Source organism: Sceloporus undulatus, chromosome 4 (genome assembly GCF_019175285.1).
Source record: "Sceloporus undulatus isolate JIND9_A2432 ecotype Alabama chromosome 4, SceUnd_v1.1, whole genome shotgun sequence".
In the NCBI taxonomy this organism is placed as follows: Eukaryota; Metazoa; Chordata; class Lepidosauria; order Squamata; family Phrynosomatidae; genus Sceloporus; species Sceloporus undulatus.
In genome coordinates this window covers 189,934,917-189,957,901 of record NC_056525.1, presented here as the reverse complement: position 1 = coordinate 189,957,901, position 22,985 = coordinate 189,934,917, and the positions used below count along the sequence as shown (strand labels likewise).

The 22,985-nt window shown below is 39.6% G+C and overlaps 1 protein-coding gene across 1 annotated transcript in view; it reads right to left on the bottom strand.

Annotated features, from left to right (window-relative positions):
* Positions 1-14,925, bottom strand: part of APCDD1 (APC down-regulated 1) — a 52,979-nt gene extending 38,054 nt beyond the window's left edge. The window contains exon 1 of the mRNA XM_042463103.1: positions 13,627-14,925. Within this exon, the coding sequence (XP_042319037.1) occupies positions 13,627-13,684 (58 nt within the window). The 5' untranslated portion in view covers positions 13,685-14,925. The remainder of the gene's footprint in view (positions 1-13,626) is intronic.
* Positions 14,926-22,985: the final 8,060 nt, after the last annotated feature.

Here is a 22,985-nt window from a genome sequence, read left to right as displayed (position 1 = left end):
TTTTTTAAAGAGCCATGCACAAAATGCCCCAAAGTGTCAATTTTTTTAAAACCTCTTTTTTGTGTGTTGTGTGTATGTGTGGGCATTTGGGTCAGATCTGCCCCTGTCCCCATTTTCAATCCCATGCAAGCTAATGCATCCCCCACTCCTTGCCTCCCAGAATGCCTCTTACACATGAAATAATAATGATGATGATGATGATAATAATAATAATAATAATAATAATAATAATAATTATTCCTCCACCAAAATGCCATTCAAGGATGCAATTGCCATGCATTCCTTTTTTTTTTTTTTTTTGTTTTTTTGTTTTTAAAAGCAATTCAGGGCTGCCTCTGATTCAGTAGCAAAAGCATGTATCATTATCTAATTGACAAGAGCAAAAAATGTAACATTCCGATTGTAAAAGTCTAGCCCTTTGCAACATTTATAACATTCCCCTTTGCTTGAAGCGAGCAGAGAAACCCCTTGCACAAGCTGCTAGCCTTGCTCTATCTGCCTCAAGGAAAAAAAGCATGCGCATATTTGGGCAAAAATATGAAAAGGGGGGGGGTGCCTGATGTGAGCTCCGTTCGTGCCCTGCCTTTGACCTGACCTGACCCTTTTCCTCTTGCTAGAGGAGCTTTGCCATTGCCTTCCACTGAGGCTGAGAGAGCATGACCTGTCAGTTCCAACTAAAGTAGACCCATGGAATCAATAATAATAATAATAATAATAATAATAATAATAATAATAATAATAATAATAATAATAATAATAATCCAGGAGGAAGAGGAAAGTTGAACAAGCAAGCACCCAAAAATAATGTGCATAAGTTGTCAAAAGAGGCTGATTTCCCTACATGCCCCAGCTTGGACCCACAACCCTACTTCCCTGGGCAATCCTCCTTCCTTCCAACCCACCTCCCTCTGACAATGAAAGTAGAAGAAGCAGCCTGATTTTGGGGGAAGGCTAAGGCAAAGAAGGTATTAAACAGTCTTGCCTTCACTCTGTCCTCTGTTGCCATTTCACCATCTTCTCAGTGCAATGGCCCTAGTATTTACTACTTCTTCCTTTTGCTCCAAACACAGACCCAACCCCTTTATTATTTTTAAGATCTCTAGCAAGCCAAAGCTGATCCTGAGCATTATCTTTTCTGAACTACTCCCTACAAGTACCCTCCATTCATTTGTATTCCTCTTTGGTGATTTCCCCTTTCTTGCTTTTCGTATGCATGTCTCTTTTAAATCTCAGCTCCTTGGAAAGTTCTTTCTCCATTCACCATGGTTTCTTTAGATACTACCCACTTTTCCTCCTCACTGGAATTGTTTGAACTGTCCCTTGAATTTTGCAGCTTTAAGAAACCACCATGCATTATAAACTCCCTTTCCCTTTGAGCATTTCTAACTATGGGATCTCCCTCAGCATTTCCCAAATTTACTGAAATAATCTTTCCTTAAGATTATGTTGAATGTATCAGTACTTGAAACTTGCCTGAGATTGCATGTGTATATATGTATGTGCGTATCTCTCTATTATACCGCTATGAAGAAGCATAATTCTTAGCACTATACATTCCCCCTACTCATATACCCAGTTGTTCAACTGAAGCATTTGTATAGTTCAGCCAGCTACACTTTGGCAGACCTTAGACAAATTGCTATATCTCAGCCTCTGTTTTTCTTCTATAAAATGGAAACAACTACAGACAGTGTTGAGGCAAACAGTATAAAAACCCTGGAATGTTTCACACATTTTGCACTTCAGTGCACTTTAAAACATACCGCACCTCCTTTTAAGACCCTTACCAACAAAAGTTATCTCTGTGTCTAAACTATACACACAGAGGCTGCAATTCTGAATAATTGAGAACTCCACTGAACACAACAGAATTTACTTCTGTGTAAAAATGCATAGATTTTCACCACAATAAATTAAGACTTGCTCAATCTGGATCCATGGCTCAGTAACTTAAATGCATGTAGAAAACAGGATTGATCTGTGAATGTTCTCTGGTATAAAAACATCAATGTGATGATTTTTCCTTTGCAAAAACATTTCAAGTAGAAAGTTGTCTGAACTCTAAAAAGTTTCTGACAGCTAAAACATAATTTATTTAAAGAAAATGGCTTTATTTATCTAGTCAGTAGACCAAAACAATTAAGTAACTATATATTAGTCTTATCTTTTGATGTGGGAAACTGCTAGATAACCTTTCCACTAACTATCCTAATCACAATGTGAAAGGTATACAATTACAATGGAGAATACTATGTCTCACTGCCAAGCAGATGTTTCTGCTTTTAGCTCTAGTTTAGTCACTCTGAACATCAAAAGCAGTAAGATCTTCTAGCGCTAGTCTGTAAATTGGACAGGAAGAAATGGAAGACAGCAGAATCCCAAGGCACTGTAAAAGGCAATAGGCTTATTCAAGTTCTAGTATTAGGGCCTACTGCTCTTACTAGAGGTAAGAACCTTACAACACACTAGAAAACCAGTAGGATAAAAAACAAACAAACAAAAAACTATTAAAGTATGGTGAGTCTAGTTGGATACTGGGTCTCCAGCACATGAATTTGAAGCTATGGTCCTCTGTCTCTTTTTTTCTTTCTTCTATTGGAGTGGAATATAAAGAATATTTCCAAATTTTCTCATTGAAAAAGAATGTTGATTTGAAGGGGGGGCTGCCCCAGAATTGTTGAATCAAAAGATCAATAGTGTTCTATCAGCAACAGAAACTATAGCCAAAAAAAACCTATAGCTTTGCGCACACACAAAAATGGAAATCTACATAAAAAGGTCCCCAGATGAGACAAGTCACTGACATTTGCAATACCTCTTAATTCAATGAATGGGGAGTCAACCTGTATTTATTTTTCTCACTCACACATGTAAAAAATGAAATAAGTGAAGAGGAGATGCCCTTTGGCTATTTCCACGACTTTCAGAGGCACAACTTGTGGGGACATGAGATAGGCCTTCTTGGTATCTGTCCCTACAGCAGTGATTCCCAACATTGGTCCTCCAGATGTTTTGGATTTCAGCTCCCAGAATTCCTGACTTTTGGACAAGTAGGCTGAGGCTTCTGGGAGTTGAAGTTCAAAACACCTGGAGGACTAACATTTGGGAATTACTGCCCTAGAGTCTGGAACTTCCTTCTTAGACAGGTTAGAATGCCCTCTCCCACCACTCTCCTCCTGTTTGTTGTCAGGCAAAATCTTTTTTATTCTCACAGGCTTTTTAGAAGTTTTTTTTAAACATAAGAACCTTTAAGAAGGTATTGTAACTTTAATTGTAACTTTAATTGTACAGTGTTAAAAACTGCATTAATCATTTCCCATTCCATTTTAATTTTGGTCGTTTGTACATTTTAACTGTATTGCACCTGTTTCAATTTGTAAGACACCTTGAATCACAGCAGTGGGATATAAACAAAGTTTACCAACATCAGTGTTGTTTCTGTACAAAGGAAAATGTACCTTCCCTTATTTTTCAGATGAAATACAGATAAGATGTCGATCTTTCTCCTCTGTTTGGGGAATTCCCAGCATTTATTTTTACCAGTTTCTTGCTATTAATATGCAGGCCTAAACCCTGTGCTTGGCTTTAGGCCTGGGTTGTTATTACTAGGCAATACCATTCAGCACTATCTTATTCATTTATTTGATTTATATCTTGTCTTTCTCCCAAAATAGGACCCAGCTATAACACAGGAATCAAATTTTTATATTGATATAGGTTATTAAAGTCAGCACCTGGCTTTAAATGAAAAGTTAAATGAAAAACTCCTCCCCTACTCACATGTGAATAAAGTGCACATTAAATTATGCAATTTATGTACTGATAAACAAACAAATAAAAAATTAACACCTGGATCCCTGATATGTCAGAAAGGACTTGAATTAATTTAACAAAAAGAGCAGGTTTGCATTATCAAATATCATATTTCTAAGAATTACAGTAATCTCAGATCAATACTAATAATTTAAATGGTTATGAATCTGAAAAGGAATAAGGTTTTAGAACCTGTACAAACGCCTTATTGGCTCAATAGGATAGACTTTAATTTCTAAAATGCACACTGGAAATAAGGATTCTAACCAAAATTTGGCTACATTTTTAGCATTCTTCTGGAGGAAAGAAAGAGATTGCTAATTAAGCTGCTTGGAGAACCGCTGTTTAGAGCAGCTGATCAATGCTCTATGATGATAAATCAATTCTCATAATTATAAACCAACTTGTCACAATATTCACAACTCACAGATTTTCCATTCATCAACGGTAGTAGAGGCTCTATGGAAAAAAGATCAATTACCTTAAGCTTAAACATTTCATGTCAGGTAGAAGAAGAACTCAGTATGGCTGCAACAAGTGCAACCTTAAGAAATAAAACAAAAAAACAACAAGCAATTCTGCATTTATTGCATAAAACAACTCCTGATCACACAGTAAGGCTGTATGTTTGTAATATTTGAAATATCAGAAAAATATATTACTCAAATAATTTTGAATTTACTGATTCCTCTGATTCCTGGGTGAAAGAGGGGATATAAATTAATTATATTAAATAAAAATTATTAATCAGAGTTTCTGGAACTGAATAACTTAGCATTTGACACCTGAAACCTTTGTTGCTTCTTCTATAAGCAGAGTCCAGGACAATCGACAGGCTTCAGCTGCAAGCCTCTTTTGGCATTCTACAAGTTTTATTTTGACTTATAACTCCAAGGTGTTTTTTAAAGCCATTTCTATTAAATAAAATAAAATTATTTGAGTTGTTGAGATATGTTTAAGATGAAGTGTACTGTATATACTCATGTATAAGTCTAGAAATTGTAGTAAAAAATTGACCCAAAAAACCTGGGCTGATTTAGTCACGGGTCAATGTAAGTACTGTATTTAACTCTTATCAAAAAGGGAACCTTCCTTGGTGAAAGGTGAGAGCTGAATCACTTCTCAGAGCACCTAAAAGATGTACCAACCCTCTCTACTATCTCATCCATCCAGGCTTTAGGGGGAGCACAAACAGTTATGCCTGTAAAATTTTTAAAGATCTTTAGCATCATCTTCATTTGCTTATCCTTTACATCCTTTGTTACATGCTGCTAAGTTTTACCCTCAATTTATCCACAGGTCATATCAAAATCCACAATTTTGGTCCCCCAAACTGCCCTTGACTTATACATGAGGTCAAGATGAGATCAGTCTTGGCTGATCTGCCTTTTATTCATTTTTGTGTTTCCAGCAGGTAAGCAAACTAAACTTAATTTCAAACAGGTGTGCTAGTGTTTTAATGTGTGTTGATAATATACATTCCTAGATTATAAACTGTTGTCCAGTTGGCTCAAACACATGACCCAAATAGCTTGATAGCTCTTCTTTTCCATTATTATTTGATCAGCTTTTGATAAATGTTGGTAGGGAGTGAAGGAGTCAGAGTGGTTAAACTGCATGAGTGAGTTCTGAACAGTGGCAGTCCAAAAGGCAAATTCCATTTCAGTTTGCATTCCCAAAAGCAATATATAACCCAACACTAGTTGTATTATATAATAACACCCCGACTCTATGTAGCACTGATAAGTAAGACATTGCTAGGGAGCTTTATACACTGTTCTTAGTACTGGTTTTCATGGGCCCAAAACACACTGCAGAAATAATCCAGTTTGAGACTACTTTAATTGCCCTGGCTCAGTGCGAGTGAATCCTGAGAATTGTAGTTTATTGTGAAAACAGAGTTCTCTGACAGAGAAGGCTAAATGTCTCACAAAACTAGTTTCCAGAATTCCCTAGCACTAAGCCAGGGCAGTCAAAGCAGTCTCAGACTGGATTATTTCTGCAGTGTGTTTTGGACCACAGATGCTCATAAACTATATCCAAAGAAAATTGAGGAAGAAGTGTTGAAGACACATTAGGGAAAGGAAAAACAAAGTTGTTTTATATCTGGAACTAAGAAAAATGAAAGGATACAAAATCCTTCTAGATCAGAGTCAGGGGCCAGTTAGTCAGTGATCTTGTTTCTGACCATCTATATTCAGAAAGCTCAAAAGCTGGCCATGATAACAATAAACCTTTTTGGCTCTTTACCGGCAAATAGAAGGTATTCAGAAGTAACCCAGAACTATTTTTAAATTGGGGTAGGCTTCAATATTGGCAGGCAAATGATTAATTTTGCTTACTTGAAGGTGTATTTTTTACAAAACATTGAAAACACAGAACATATTGCATCAAAATAATAATAAATATCACTACAATCTGAAGCAGTTAATTGCTTGACCACCATGAAAGCAATAGCCAATAATAAGTGAAGCATTACAAATAAATAAATTCTATTAATGTGTCAAGCAATGCAAAAATATGCAAGATCCCAGTAAATAAATGTAAGGGTGTATATAAGTTTTCCTAAAATAAATGTGAAACAAGTATACGGGGGGGGGGGGGGGGGAAGCTTCACATACACACAGGTGGGATGTGAGCTGACAGCAAACAATCAAAGGATCTGAGGGTCATTGTTGATATCACTATGAAAATATCAACTAGTATGTGGCTTTTTTTAAATAATTCAAATTCGAAGTTGGACATAATTAGAAAAGGAATAAGAAAAAAAAACTGCCAGTAGCATACTGCATACTTATACAAATCAATGGTGTGATCACATCTACCCTACTATGTACAGGTCTGGTCACTGCACTTAAAAGGTGCAACTCACCTTTGAGGACAGACTGCAATGTCTGGGGCTGTTTGCTTAGAGAAAAAAAAGTAAAGGGAGACATGATAGAGGTGTATAAAATTAAGCTGCTCTTATAATCCTGGAACTTAGGGTCACCCATTGAAACTGAATGGTGGGAGATTTGTAAGTACAGAGAGCATAGCTAAAGTGTAGAAGTTACAGTTACAAGTTGTAACAAAGCCAACTAAATGGCTTTAAAAGAGACAGGATGGCCCTGTCATGTAAAATGGACCCATCAATGGCTACTAGTCAGGATGGCTGTATGTCATCTCCAGTATCAGAGCCTACATGCCACTGTGTATCTGTCACTGCAGAGCTCAACATGAAGGGTGCAGTTGCACTCATGTCCTACTAGTGGATTTCTCAACTCCTTAATATGAGCAAAATGTTGGCCAGTTCCTTAGTCTCATCCAGCACAGCTCTTACATTCTTAAACCAACCCAAAGGCTGAAGACTCACAAACATTTCTCTCAGGTTTCACAAAGAACTCATAAAAAAAATTAAGATTATAGACAAATATAGTTTAGCATAAATTCAGATATAGGAAGAATAAGAACCTCTTTTCGCTATAAGTAACAAGCAGAAAATAATAGTAATAATTTTAAAAATGGAACATTTGTCTCCTTTGAGTTCAACACATCATAACTAAATACAAAAGAAAACCTGTAATCAGTCCAAAAAAGAAAAGAACAAGGACTCTTATATTTCTGTTCCCTGTTAATGTAATAACACTTTTGTACCATCAAAACCTATTGTTTTCTCCAACTGATGCTGCTGTTCAGAATGTGTCTCATAAAAACTGCTTCTGTCTTAACTCATCATACTATCACCATGACTATATAACAACAAAAAATAAATTTAAGGTCTAAAAACACTGTAGAAATAATTCAGTTTGAGACTGTTTTAACTGTCCTGGCTTAGTGCTAGGGAACCATGAGAACTGTAGTTTATTATGGAACCAGAGCTGTCTGACAAAGAATGCTTAACGTCTCCCAAAACTACAGTTCCCAGAATTCCCTAGCATTGAGCCAGGACAGTTAAAGCAGTCTCACTGGATTATTTCTGCAGTGTGTTTTGGACCTTAGTGAGATTATGGGTTTATGCATAAGATTATTAATTTACACAGTTGTGTAATCCACAAATGCTTATGTTGGACCCCCCTTCCCCAGTTAATGACTAGGGTGCTACTGGATTACTTTAGGTCATTTTATATTAATGCACAATAATGTAAAACATAGCCTTCTTCTCTCTCCATTATGTGCAATAATGTAACTTGGAGGGCTAACTTGGAGAGTGGTGGATTCTCCTTTGCTGAAGATTTGTAAACACACTCACGACTGCTTTACTGTGGATTCCTGCACTAGCAGGAGTTCAGAGTAGATTATCTTTGGGATCCCTAACTCTATGATTCTATAACTCAGATCTAAGTTATTGATATTCCAATGGCCTAAAGTATTAAGAGAAAGAATTACAGAACATTAGCTGAGAGCAATCTTCCAAAGCTCTAACAGACTTCACATTGCAAACAAAAATTGAAGAAAACCCCCAACTTTTATGAAGGCTTTGACTCACAATCTTTTCTTTTTCCACTTTTTTTTCCTGGCACAACAGTAAAAATGGCTGCTGCAAGCTCCCTGGCCCCATTTCTCCTATTTCGGGAGGTATGCCTACCCTTGATTCAAACAACTAAAGAACACAGATTTTTCCAAGGGTCACCGACAACAGAGCTATGATAGTTATTATGGCAGCCCACCTAGAGACCTAAATCACAGCAGACTATAGACAGCTCTGCTGTTGGTGACCCTTAGAAAAAATCTGTGTTCTTTAGTTGCTTGATAATGGGATAATGACTTATTTATTGCACAATATATCTGGGGGGGGGTGTCAGGAGAGGGAACGCAAGGGGAAAAAAACCAAGATAACCAAAGCATTAAGTTTCTACATTAACATTAATGTTTTACAACAATACGTGGAAATAAAGTGCAATGAAGAGTTTAACACATAACAGTAAAGTTACAAGAGAAAAAAACATTTCTGTCCTTAAAATGTATTGATAACAAGTATCAGTGACATAAACAGAATGTTTTCACTCAACATGTTTAGGAATAACCTAAGGGGGCAACACTTTCCACAAAAGTTCTTCAGCCCTGTGTTAAGTGGCTATGGCTTCAACAAATTGATTCTTATTCCATTCCTTTTTCTTTCTTTCAGAAGTTCTCATTTGATGACACTGTAGTGTGTGTGCAGTCACGGAGGGGGAGGCAGACAGACAAAGCTCCCCATTATTTCAACATCTCACAGCAGCGGCTGGTTTGATCTGACTATTGGCCCTGATCTGTTTCACGTTTTAGCCAGAGTTTAAAACAGCTCTGTAATTCCAAGCAGATGAGCCTGTGAGTCTAACCCTATAATTATACCTTCTCTCCTTACTTATCCTCTAACTACAAACCTTCCGTTTTGACTTCTAGACACCCAGATGAGAGAATGTTAAAGTACACCTTGGCATCCATGCAGGTCTGTCTCAACCAGATGTATCTACAGAGTCTATATATGCTGAGTGAGCTGAGAGGCAAAATTAAAAAACAAAAACAAAACAAAACAGCCTTTGATGAGCAGGTTCTTATGTGTATAAAAATACAAGATGCACAGAAAGCTTGTGAACTCTGTACTTGGAGTGACCAAACAAATGAGAAGATGTAATTTCTATATTCCAAATAAGTGTGCAGATGAGTTTATGAATCTTTAATATATCAACAGTACATAAAATTAGGCATATAACTGAGTAAAGTATCTAAATAATACATTTAGGTTGTTAGCAATGTTGACTCGCCACATTTGTCACTTGTGTGTTTGTGTGTGTGTGTGTGGGGAGGAATTATGATGCTAAGTCTCTCTAAAAATTTAGTGATGCATTTAGAGGCTACCTTCATAATGAGCCTAATGCCAATTCATGCTAAGTCTCCAAGCAAACCTTTCTGACATACTCAAACAGCATGATGAGGCAGAACTTGTGGCCCTCCATATGCACCTGGACTATAACTCCCGCTGACCACAGTTCATGCTGACTGGAGCTGAAAGGAGTTAAGTAGCCCTGGACTAGCATTTTAAAGTTAGAAGCAGCATGCCAGTCGACATTAAAGGGTTGCTGGAAAGATTTAGCATAGCTCTTACAAAGGATGTCCTTCCTCAGCAACCTTTCTGAATTCTTCGAAAGTGTCAGAATTGCAGATTTGACTTATCTTATGTAGTTTCACTCAGAAAAAAAGTAATACGTAATCAAAATTGCTCAGCAAAGGTTTCTGTGTGAGTAGTCTTGAAGTAAGGGGGCAAGTTAGTGCTCTTAACAGAGCAGTAACTAGTTAAAGAAGAGGAAGGAGTGGAATAAATGAACAATGTTACCAAGAGAGAACCCTTGTATCTACTGGGGCTACTCAACATGCTATGAGAAGAGTGATCATAATTGAAGGGCAAACTGTAGCCAAATTTTCATATGAAACTAGTTCATTCCAGATGGAGAATTCCACTCTCCTCATATTGAATGTGTTGGCAACAAAATGCCAAACAAAATTCAATAGAAGGAAGCATAAAATAATGTACATTTAGGACATAAAAGTCCCAACCACATACATAAACATGGTGAAATTTGATAAGGTTGTGATTACACAGGAGATGAACATAAGACAGTCTGTTGGAATAGCAAAAAAGACAAGTTTCATATTAGGGGAAGGACTGCAAATAAGAATCCCAGCATCAATAATGCACTTACACAAATGTCAATTGTTGTCACATTTCCAATTGTGACAATCTTAAGCAGAAACTCCACCTTAAGAGATGAACACTGGTTTATCAGAAGTAAGGGGAGGAACTTCTCCCATAGCCTGCTTTTGTACTTCTCTTTTGGTCATGAAACATGATCTGGAACAGATGGGATTCTTGATCTGATCCACCTGAGTAATTTGTATGGACATGTTTAAAGGTGCACAGTGCTGGCTTTTTTTAAAATCTCAATGATTAAGAACTGTAGTTATACTCCAGACTATTTTGTTCCAAACCAGTGCCACTGAAATTAATGGAAGTGTGGGCCTATGGGTTGAAATGTTTTCCAGGTGCTCATGCATACAGAATTCAACTTAACACCCTACATTTTGGTCACAGACTTCCTAATGCAGACAAATAAGAAAACCTAAGTAATGCATGCTTTGAAAATGTATAAAAAAATTATCTTCCTAATGTGGATTATTATTGTGGAATATTGTATTTCCTGTTCAGAGCAAATTGGGTAAATCTCTCTTTTCTCTATATGTAATTATTACTTTGTGGGTCCCCCCCCCAAAAAAAAATAGCCCTATACACCCACAATAATCCAACAGACAACTGATCACATACATCTATGGTTCCCAAACTGTGCCCTTTAAGAGCTTTTGGACTTCAGCTCCCAGACTATTGACCAACATGGCTGAGGCTTTTGGGAGCTGAAGTCCAAAAGCTTTCAAAGGGCACAGTTTGGGGACCACTGATCTATGTGATCAGTTGTCTGTTGGATTATTGTGGGTGTATAGGCCTATTTGAAAAAACACAACGTAATAATATTACTAATAATAATATTCCACATTAGGAAGATATTTTTGTACATTTTCAAAGCATGCACTAATTAAATTTTTTTACCTGTCTGCATGAGGAAGTCTGTGACATAGATTGTAACCAGCATCCCAGTCCACTATCCACATCTGTAGAGCAAAACGCAACAATTCTGTTTATTTCTGATTGGTCAGAAGTCGTCCCCCCCCCAGTATTTTCATGGAACTGAGAGCTCTTCAAACACATATGTAACACCAACAAGCCATTGCTGTTTGTTCCAACTGATAAAATTAAGGATTAAAATAGGTAAAATTCAGTTCTCCATTGTAGATACTTGCCAGTCTTTATAAAATACAATGGCAAATGGAAATACATGCATTATTATAAGATCTGGAGAGAGACCAGAGGTTTTTTTTTTCATGATTGCACAAGTTCATGCATGCATGTGTTCTTTTACTGGAATTCATTGGTGTTCTGGGTTGGTAATGGCTTTTAGTCAAATACAATAAAGGATTGGCTTTATTGATTGATTAGAATCATAGAATCCTAGATTTGGAAGAGACCACAAGGGCTACCCAGTCCAACCCCATTCTGCCATGCAGGAACTCTCAACCAAAGTAAACCTGATAGATGGCCATCCAGCCTCTGTTTAAAGATCTCCAAGGAAAGAGACTCCACTACACTCCGAGGGAGTTTGTTCCACTGTCGAACAGCCCTTACTGTCAGGAAGTTCTTCCTAATGTTCAGGTGGAATCTCTTTTCCTGGAGCTTGCATCCATTGTTCCAAGTCCTATTCTCTGGAGCAGCAGAAAACAAACTTGTTCCCTTCTCAATATGACATCCCTTCAAATATTTAAACAGGGCTATCATGTCACCTCTTAACCTTCTCTTCTCCAGGCTAAACATACCCAGCTCCCTAAGTTGTTCCTCATAGTGCATGGTTTCCAGACCCTTCACCATTTTAGTTGCCCTCCTATGGACATACTCCAGTTTCTCAACATCCTTCTTGAATTGTGGTGCCCAGAACTGGACACAGTATTTCAAATGGGGTCTGAACAAAGCAGAATAGAGTGGAACGATTACTTCTCTTGACCTGAAGACTAACTTCTATTGATGCAGCCTAAAATCATATTGGCCTTTTTAGCTGCTGCATTGCACTGTTGATTAATTATGCTTGGTATATTTAAGTACAGCATGACCAAGGTGCATGGCAGTTTACAAATAGCAAGGAAAAAAATAGAATTTGGAGAAAGGCTGTCAAAAGAAGAAATGTACATGTATGTATATACTCTTTTACTGTTTTATTTTTGGACTTGTAATGGCTTTTAGTCATATACAATCAAGGATTAGTTGACTGATCATGCTTATCATATTTAAGTACAGTCTAACCAAGGTGCATGGCAGCCCCACAGCCATTCCCTTCTCCTTTTGTGTCATGTCTTTTTAGATTGTAAGCCTGAGGGCAGGGAACTGTCTAATTAACTATCTGTAAGCTGTTCTGAGAGACTTTGTAGTTGAAGAGTGGGGTATAAAGGCAATAAATAAATAAATAAATAAAATCAAGGATTGGCTGACTGATTATGGTTATCATTTTTAAGTATAGTTGTGACCAAGATGCATGGCAGTTGACAGAGATCAAGGAAAAAAGCCTTTGGAGAAAGACTGTCAAGAGAAGCCATTTACATGTATGTATTCTGTTACTGTTTCTTTTTGGATCTATAATGGTTTTTCCCCCACATGTGTGTATGTATCTTTTACTGGATTTTATTGTATAGTCAAATACAATAAAGGACTGACTACATGATTATGCTTATCATATTTCAGTACAGTCAAATACAATCAAGGATTGATTGATTATACTGATTATATTGAAGTACAGTTCTGACCAAGGTGCATGGCAGTCGACAGAGATCAAGGGGGAAAGACTTTGGAGAAAGACTGTCAAGTACAGTGAAATACAGTAAATGATGGCATGGCACTTTACAGAGATCGAGAACAAAAGATTTTGAAGAAAGACTGTTGAGAGAAGAAATCTACATGTCTGTTTATATTCTTTTACTATCCCCCTCCCCCAGATCTGTAACAGCTTTTAGTCAAATGCAATCAAAGGACTGACTACATGATTATGCTTATCATATTTCAGTATGTCAAATACAATAGTCAAATATAATCACAGATTGGCTGATCGATTACGCTGATCATACTGAAGTACAGTTTTGACCAAGGTGCCTGGCAGTGGACAGAGATCAAGGGGGAAGAAAAGATTTTGGAGGAAGGCTGTGGAGAGGAGAAAGTGGCTCATTGAGGAAAGCCTAACAAGCCACCTCCAAAAGAAGACTCACCTTGGGTCAGGAGGGCCAGGAACAGGTACCTGACCAGGCTGCAGCAGGAGCAGGACATTTCCAGCTCTCTCCAAGGGCACCTCTTCCTCTTCCTCCTCCTCCTCCTCCTCTGGACTTTCCTCCCTTTCGCCTTTGATCCACCGCTGCTTCCTTTGCTTTGAACTCCCTTGAACCCCTTCACACACAACACAAAAGTCCTGAGGAGAGGAGAAAGGACTCTCTCTTTCTCTCCTTCTCTCTCTGTGTGTATGAAGGACAGATTTCCACCTGGCAGAATGAAATGAAAAGCCCAAGGCAAAGTCTGGCAAAGCCCAGCCACACTCCTATGAGTAAAAAGAGTCCTCCAGCTTTCCTCCTCCTCCAGCAAAGCTTCCCCACAGAAGCAGGCACCAGAGGGGTCCTCAGAACTGCGAAGGAGGACGGGGAGGCCCAAAATGGAGGACCTCCCAGGGGAAAAAATGGAAGAGGAGGACAAATGTTGATAAGGCTTACAAACACTTGCAGGAATTCACCCTCAAAATGGAGGGCATGGCCAAATAATAATAATAAAAATGATGATGATGATGATGATGATAGAGCTTAAAAATGCTCATAGAACATTACTCTCAAAATGGAGGACACGCCCCAAAATAATAATAATAATAATAATAAAGCTCAAAAAGGCTCATGAAAGTTTATCCTCAAAATGGAGGACACGACCAAATAATAATAATAATAATAATAATAGTAATAAAAAAGCTTAAAGACACTCATAGAAGTTCTCCCCCAAAATGGAGGACATGACCAAATAATAATAATAATAATGGTTAAAGACACACCTAGAAGTTCATGCTCAGAATGGAGGACATGACCAAAAAGTAACAATAGCAATAAAAAAGCTTAAAAACAGTCCTAGAAGTTCACCCTCAAAATGGAGGACACGGCCAAAAAGGAATAGTAATAATAACAAAAGAGCTTAAAAACAGTCCTAGAAGTTCACGCTCAGAATGGAGGACATTGTGGAATCCCCATTGCAAGGCAGGGATGGAGGACGGATGTCCGGGAAAAGGAGGACGCGGGGGGGTTGTCGCCCCACTTTCAAGTGAAACGTTGAGGGTCCCCCATAACGGTCGCACCCTGGCCGCCTTCTTCCCTCAGTCTGCCCTTCTCTCCTCCTCAGAGGCTACTCCTTCACCTCCTGAGGGAAGCACCGTATTAGTAGTAGTAGTAGTAGTAGTAACTCCCCTTCATATTTCCCCTTCTTCCAGGCGGCGGAGGAGGAGGAGCGAAACCAGACACCCTTCGACTTCAAAGGCAGCCACAAAGGGCTTCTTCTGAGGGGGCAGGTTTAAAGGGTGCCCGCCCAGGGCGGCTCTTCTTAGGAGGCCTCCCTCCCTGCCTCCTCCCTGCCTCCTCCTCCTCCTGGAGCAAACCAGGCGCAGTTTGCAACAAGGCCGCTAGGGCTTGGGAAGGGAAGGCGAAGGCTGATAGTGACAGACAGGGCGGGATAATGAACAGGAAAGCGTTAATGGCATCCTCTCCTGGGAGACAGACAGATATATATATATATATGTGTGTGTACACACACACACACACACACACACACACTCGGCGCTCCATATTCACGGCCTTGAGGCTCACGGTTTCGATTATTCACGAGGCCAAGGCTGCTAATGCAGGCATTCCTCTCCATGGGTTTCTTAGGGAAAGGATTGGGGAGGCCAAGGGTCTCAGAGGGGCCAAGGCTCCTCTTGCCTTCTCCTCCCAGATCCTCTCCTTGGGTTTCTTAGGGAAAGGATGATGAGCAAATGGTCTCAGAGGGGCCAAGGCACTGCTTGCCTTGTCCTTTTTGATCCTCTCCTTGGGTTTCTTAGGGAAAGGACTGGGGAGGCAAAGGGTCTCAGAAGTTTCTTCAGAATAGGTTTGCCATTGCTTTCCTCTGAGGCTGAGAGAATGTGACTTGCCCAAGGTCACCCAGTGAGGTTTGATGGCCAAGTCAGGATTCAGATCCTGGTCTCCAGTGTCTTAGTCCAACCGTCAGACCACCAAACCACCAAAGGGTGGTATTAATTATGCCTGCTTGTAGGAGAGAATGAATTACCTTTCCCATCCATTATCCTTGAAGCATCCTTAAATACAAAGACTGCAGAGTCACAAATCAAGTGCTCTGTATGGGTTCAGTGTAGTTTACACACAAGGAAGTCTGTGCATGATAGACTGCCATTATTACCTCTAACTAAAGGATGAAGCAAAGGAAAACAATGCCAAAGAAGTTACAAAATTCCAGCAGGCATAATTATTTGTGGTTACCCTAAAGGCTGGATGGATGAAAGAGTAGAGGGGAGTCAATGGGCCTTATCACATGTGAAAGAGGAGCTCCAGTTTGAAGCGAGGGGGTAGCAGAGTCTATTCGGATCCAAGACAATTCACGGGATGTATTATCATACCTGAGGAACAAAATTGTGGTCTCTACTTGGGCAAAGCGGAGCGAGTGCACATTGCATTACCACACCAGAGGGATTCAACAATTTGAATTGCCACCCTTGCGCATGCTCAGTGGGGCTCTGGATGCTGTCATCCTTCCCTACCCCCTCCTTAGCTGTCATCCTTCATCGGGATGAAGGAGGAGGCAGCGGATGATGGGACAGGTGGCAGGGTGCCAGAGGGGGCAAGATCGGGGTGAAGGGGGAGGCAGGGGATGATGGGACAGGTCGCAGGGGGGTCACTGGGAGTGAGATCAGAGTGATCTTCCACATCAGACCAATTCAAAGTGAAATTGAAGTGAGCTTGGAAACCATTTTTGTGAATTTACTCGTTACCGAATTCAGAAAAATGAGGAGTCACTCCGAATTGACTGTGGATCCGCCTCGGAACGATCCCCATAGAAAGCAATCATGTCTCATAATACATCATGTTATAACGTGGATATGCATGACTGGACCTGCAGTGACTCCGGATCTGAGCTGTAAAACCCCTCGTGTGATAAGGCCCAGTGCTTCCAGGACAGATTACATTCTTGCCTTTCACCAGGGGATAGTTCATTTTAAAACAAAAATTAAAGTACAGTACTTACATTAACCTGTGGATAAGTGACTCAGTTTATTTGGTTCAGTTTTTTGATTTCTAGACTTAAACATGAGTATATGCAATAATATTAATATTTATTATTCCTGTGAGAGATCAACGGTGACAACTGTCTTAATATTGGTTTTGGGTTTTGATCATTTAGTAGACTTGTGAGTGGTCATTCCAGAGAAGGTTCAACTACATAGGAGGCTTGGTGGCCCAATTATGCCAGATCATTTCAGGGAGTTTGGTGGTGGGCTTGAGCCATTTGTTTAAGGTTTCATGAACCTGTCTTTCCCTCTGAAGCAGAGACTGGAAAACATTGGAGGAAGCAATTACAGAGTCTCCAAGACTCCCCACCCACTTCACTGCATCTTCTCTGAATTTTCCCAGTTCCCAGATAAGACGTGAGCAAGGAAGAAAATACAAGGGCTGCCACTCCTGACTCCTTTCTTGTTCATCCTCTTTGGGCACTAGATAGGACTGAGTGCAGAGTGCTGCCTAGAAAAAGAAAATGCATGCATCAGTAAATACTTCTGCCCACTCACTCATCTTTTTTGGGCAGTGTAGCAAAGAGGTTAGCCACTGGAACAGCAGCTGCTTCATCCTCTCACTTTCCTGTTCATTTCCACTGAGGGATGTGATGCTGGGGACTGGCCCCAACTTGGCGAATCTTATTTCTTATTTCCTCTACTCTCTTCTAATAATGAGAAGATGAATGAGCAGGAGGACAGCACCCCCTTTTTACACTCTCTCTGTATAGCTCCATAATACCTAAATCTTCCTAGGATGCAGTAGCAATATAGCATTGCAGAGAAAGGATAAATGAGCAGAGGCAAAACCATTATTTAGACAAGTGTTTTTGCTGAAAATCTAAAAAGGGTAACACAATTGTGTAGGGGTGGACAGCTTCTGTCTGTCTGGATATATAGACTCCAGTTCCCTTCACCCCCTCACAATTAGCTGGGAGTTACAATATTTGGAGGGCCATGTATTCCTTACGGTTAAGGTAAGGTAGTGGCAGTTCCTATTGTCTGTACATTACATTGTCCCTCTAGGTGACATGGCAGGGATGAAGGTCCACTGGGCAGATTCCTCATCGTAGCATCACTCAGAGGTGAATAAGTGAGGAAGAAAACGAGCTGGCTGTTGCTTCAGTAGTCATTCATTCACCTTCTCAGACCACATACCTATTCACCTAAATTGCCCAGAGGGAGGACAAGTAATGGGGCCTCTTGTAAGCTGCCTGTGTGGATCCACTTCTCGTTATCCTAGTGACCAGAGGACTGAACAAGAAACTCTACTCTTGTTTGCACACTTCCATACTCTCTTCAAAAGTAAGGCTGGTGATGGGGTGTAGGCTAAGAAGGAGGCTTCAGACTGTGGACAATCTTCTCCCTCTCCAGCTTCTGCAGAAATAATCCAGTCTGAGACCACTTTAACTGCCCTTGCTCAGTGCTAGGGAATCATGGGAATTGTAGTTTGTTGTGGCACCTGAACTCTCTGACAGAGAAGGCTAAATGTCTCACAATACTACAGTTCCCAAAAATTCCTAGCATTGAGCCAGGGCACCTCTATTTCCTTATCAGTTTGCTCCTTTCCTTTTAAAATTAAGGTGGATGTGAGGGCGATCTGGCTGGGACATCTGTCGCCCCATTGATCGCCAGGGTTGATTCGGCTGATCTGGCTGGCTAGGCGGGTGTCCCCTTCCTCCCTCACTGCTCCATGTGCGTCCCTCCCGAGGCTGCGCGCTCGGTGGAAGAGGACGACCATCCCAGATGGAGGGAGTGTACCGTTCTTCGGTCAGGGGTATACGATGGCTGTGCTCCCCTGCTAGAACCTCCAAACAAGCTCGAGGTCCATTTGTGGGAGAACGTAGGGTGGTTGGGCTTCCAGGACTCCAGACGCATCCAAGTGGGGCACTGCATGGGGCAGTCTGCCATTCTTTATTAAAGAAAATAAATAAATAAAAATTAAGGTGGTGGTGGTGGTGGCAGTGGCGGTGGCAAGCAGTGGTTTTCCTTGGTGCACATCATCTTTCCTGAGCTAAGAGAAAAATGTCAGAACTTGTCAAAGCACTCCACAACCCTTTTACCAGAACAAGTCAACAACGACTGTCAGGATAACTGAAAGGGTAGCCTCTGGTTATTCACATCTTACAGAGTAATGCCATACTTTTAGAGATTTCCAGAAAATGGAACTCCACTGGTTTACAGAACCTAAGGATGCCAGATGTCCTGTGTTTTATGGAGTATTCCTTATTTAAAGGAAACCCTGTAGGGCCTCCTTGCCTATTATATTGGGAAGACTCGTGTCCCTCCTCCCACAATGGTACATGCAGCACTGCAAGTAGCCACAAGCACTTGGGGATTTCTTTGCAGCATGTATTGCATTACACAAGCATATAAGCAGCTCTTATTCCAGCACAGTGAATGTGTGTTATTTCTAGTTTTATCTTGTAGCTTGTGCAAAATGGCACACCATTTGCTTGAGTGTTATCTCCTTACAGATCACCTGAAAAGGTGCCAAAGGAAACCATTCAGTTCCCAACATAAAGCTTTATCTGTAACCAGAAACAGAAATACATATTCCTATGAAACATCCCATTCCTTCTAGTTTCATTATTAATTATTTAGAACACAACTGTATAGAAGCTGCATTGGTTAAGACCCCAGTTGAACATTAACATAGCAGCTTTATAGAAATAATGTTTTTAAAAGCTTAGAATAATAGATTTACAGAATTTACTAAAACTAACTCCACATGCACAATACAGTTCTACACTACTCCATTGAAGTGAATTCCATCTTGCACCAGTGTGTTCTGCTAGTAGCACAGAACCATACTATATCTGTATTAAGTTCTTTTGAGTAATTATTAAAAAAACTAAAGCCTGTTAAAAATACGAGAAACCCACTGAGTTCTCCTTTGTTGTTGTTAGCTGCCCTTGAGTCGACTCCTGTGGATGAGATATCTCCAAGAATCCCTATCTTTCACTGCCTTGCCCAGATTCTGGAAGCTCTTGCCCACAACCCCCCGATCGACTATCTGTCTTGTCTGTGGGCTTCCCTTCTTTCTTCTACACTCTAACTTTCCTAGCATTATTGGCTTTTCTAGTGGTTGCCTTCTCATTATGTGGCCAAAGTATGATAGTCTCAACTTTATTTATTTATTCAACTTGATCATCTTACCTTTCAAGGAGAGCTCTAGTCTGACCTGTTCAAGGACACATTTGTTTGTCTTCTTGGCTGTCCACACTATCCTAAGTACTGTTCTCCAGCACCCCATTTTGAATGAGTTGATTTTCTTTCTGTCTGCCTCTTTCACTTTCCCATACTCACATCTATACATGGTAATGGGGAATACAGTGGCCTGAACAGTTCTGACTTTAGTGCTCAGTTGTATGTCTTTGCTCTCCTTAGGGTCTCCATAAGTTGGAAATAACTTGAAGGCACACAACAACAACAAATTCATATCTCCCTTCAGTACTTCTTCCATAAGTGAAGTTCCAGGCAAGCATAGCAATTATGGTTGCGATGTGGGTATCCTACCTACATACCTAATACGTCCTTTCAGTGGCCTGCTGTCCCACTATGCCATGCCATCCCACCTAGTAGGCACAGGAACACTTAGTATATTTGTTTCCACCTAGTACACATGGGAACATTAGTATACTATCTGTTCTTGGATGTACTTCCTTTATGCTTTCCTTTCTGTAGGAATTGACTTCAAAAGTAACAGTCATACCAAATAACAGATACCCTTCAACTCACAAGCAAGTGAACTCATTTTAACTTTGCAGAAGAGTCCAAAGATATAAGAAATAGCTTTAGTTATCTCAGTGCATAGCAATATATAGAACAGCCATAGTTCCTTTTGGGAATTATGTGGTTCTCTAGAAGCTTTTATCATGGGGGGGGGGGGTGTTACTGTGTTTAATGTGTTTCCAGACTGTTCCAATTTAGTGTTTTTGACAGAATTGTTTATTTAATGGCTTTTAAACTTTAGCATCAAATAGATTATAGCTGCATTTTGTTTTAATTTGTTGTAAACTACATGGGTCTTGTACTGGGAGAAAGGCAGGATATTTAATAAACAAAGAGTTTATCCTTAGAAGATAGCAGAGTATAGTGAACTGCACTGTGCTGATCTTCTTATATGTGAGACACTGTGTTCATGTTTCCAATTTCTGAACAAACATCACACAAGCTCTCAATGGAATGTTACCAGTTGACAATTTTCTCTGTCAAATATTTCCAAAAGGAAGAAAATTATGGAACAACTAAAATGGTACATACTATTGCGAGACAAATGAGGGGTCAGAAAGCTGTCATGTTAATTAAAATGTTAGCTTCAAACTAATACGCTTTTGCTGCAAATGTTTCAAAAACAAAGGGAACCCAGAACTATGCCATGCAATAGCAACTGTATATTGCAGCAACATCTAGGCACAAATTCATATAAGGATTTATGTAATTATGTTTTTCCTTCCTTTCTCATCTTCTAAAGGTTTCCCTATTGTGAGCAAACAACAAAATTGATATGTTGTTTCTTTTACATTAAAAAATGGGTCAATGTATTACTCAGTTTAAAAGCATATGGTTTTAATAGTGGCATGTTCAATAGATTAATTGATTGATTAGTATTTTAGACCATAATTCTTTGCTAACAGCGTATCTCAATGTTATGCAAAGTTTAACAAAGGCGTGAGACAGACTGCCCCAAAAGGGCAACCTGTCAGTAGCCTAATTCTCTCCAGAGGGAAGCCGCAGTCACCAAACCTTGTGGCTTCCCTCCGGAGGAAAAAGAACCCGGAAAAAACGGGTTCTTTTTGTGCCACAGGTCGGACGTCGCGAGTGCGCCAATGGTGCACTTGTGAAGTAAGCACCACGCGGCGCTGCATGGTGATGCCCATGTACATGGGATGCCACTATTGTTATGCCACCGCACTGTGCTAGGGTTAACGTTAAAATATAATTACACTGTAGATGAGATTAAAATAATTGAAAACATACAATTAAAAATAATAAAGCAATACAGGAAACCAAGCCTCAGTGAACTCTCCTTTGGTTCTGAAACAGTTTTATGATCGCCTGGTTACCATTCATATTGCAATTGATCAGCTAGTTGTACCAGCGTCTGGCCAAATCTGTAAAATAGGATTCCATATTATGCATAATATGGACCCAAACACTTTATATAGCAATCCACTAATGTCTGCCTTTGCCAGAGCATTCCTGTCAACAGTAGACAGAAGCTGAGATCAACACAGCAGTTTTATTTATTTATTTCCCAACACACTTTCCTCCCAACATAGGTTCCAAAGCAGCTTACAATGAAAGTTAAAAAAATGATAAATCAATATACAGTTTAAGTTAAAGCAATATACATTTAAGTTAAAGCAGTTTAAAACATATTCAGAACCTATATAGAACATCATCATTTAAAAAGTCATTTTCCCTCAGCCTGACAGACTGGCTAAATAAAATTATCTTTCCCTGCCAGTGAAAAGAGAGCAGAATTGGGACAACCACACCTCCCTTGAGATGAAGTTCCAAGGATTGTGCCAGCCAGTCAAAAGGGAGTTTTGTGATTTTTGGAAGCACAGGGCTTAGTAGTCAATATAGTTCAGGATAGAACAGAAATAAGGGATCGTCTGTTATACAACTTTCCTAGGGTTCCCAGGTCTCACACCTAGGCCTCTTCTCCACCCTCAGTGCAGGTTGAAATATCAGGGCAAGAACACACAGTTTTGATTTTTTAAAAGCCTTATTGGTGAAGTGGGCTTTAGAGTAACTGCTCTAGATTCTCTATCTTCTCTCAGTCTTCTGCAGCTCAAAGTTTCTTAGACCACAGCCAACACCTGGACTCAATGTGTGGGGGATATACAGAGCTGCCTTAGTATTTGCTGCCTCAGGACTAGCTGAAAGTCATACTATAGGATTGTTGCTTGGTGGATTTTCTTATCATAGTAATGGGTTTCCTTGTTCTGTTACTTTTTAAAAATGTATATCCCACTTATTTGTAAGAAACAATCAAAGTGGCTTCCAACAATTAAAATAATACAGATATACAGAAATAGTAATATATATATATATATATATATATATATATATATATATCCCATATATATATCCCACCCCCCACCCCACTTTGTAATCCTGTCCTAAAGCCGCAGTGCACTTTCCTTACTTGGCCTGAAGCACATATGAATTAGCAAGCAGCAAACAAACAACCCCCCAAAACCCTGGTATGCATGCCTTTCTTCTTCAGCTCTGCTTCAGTACTTGATTCCTTTAATATTTATTTCACTT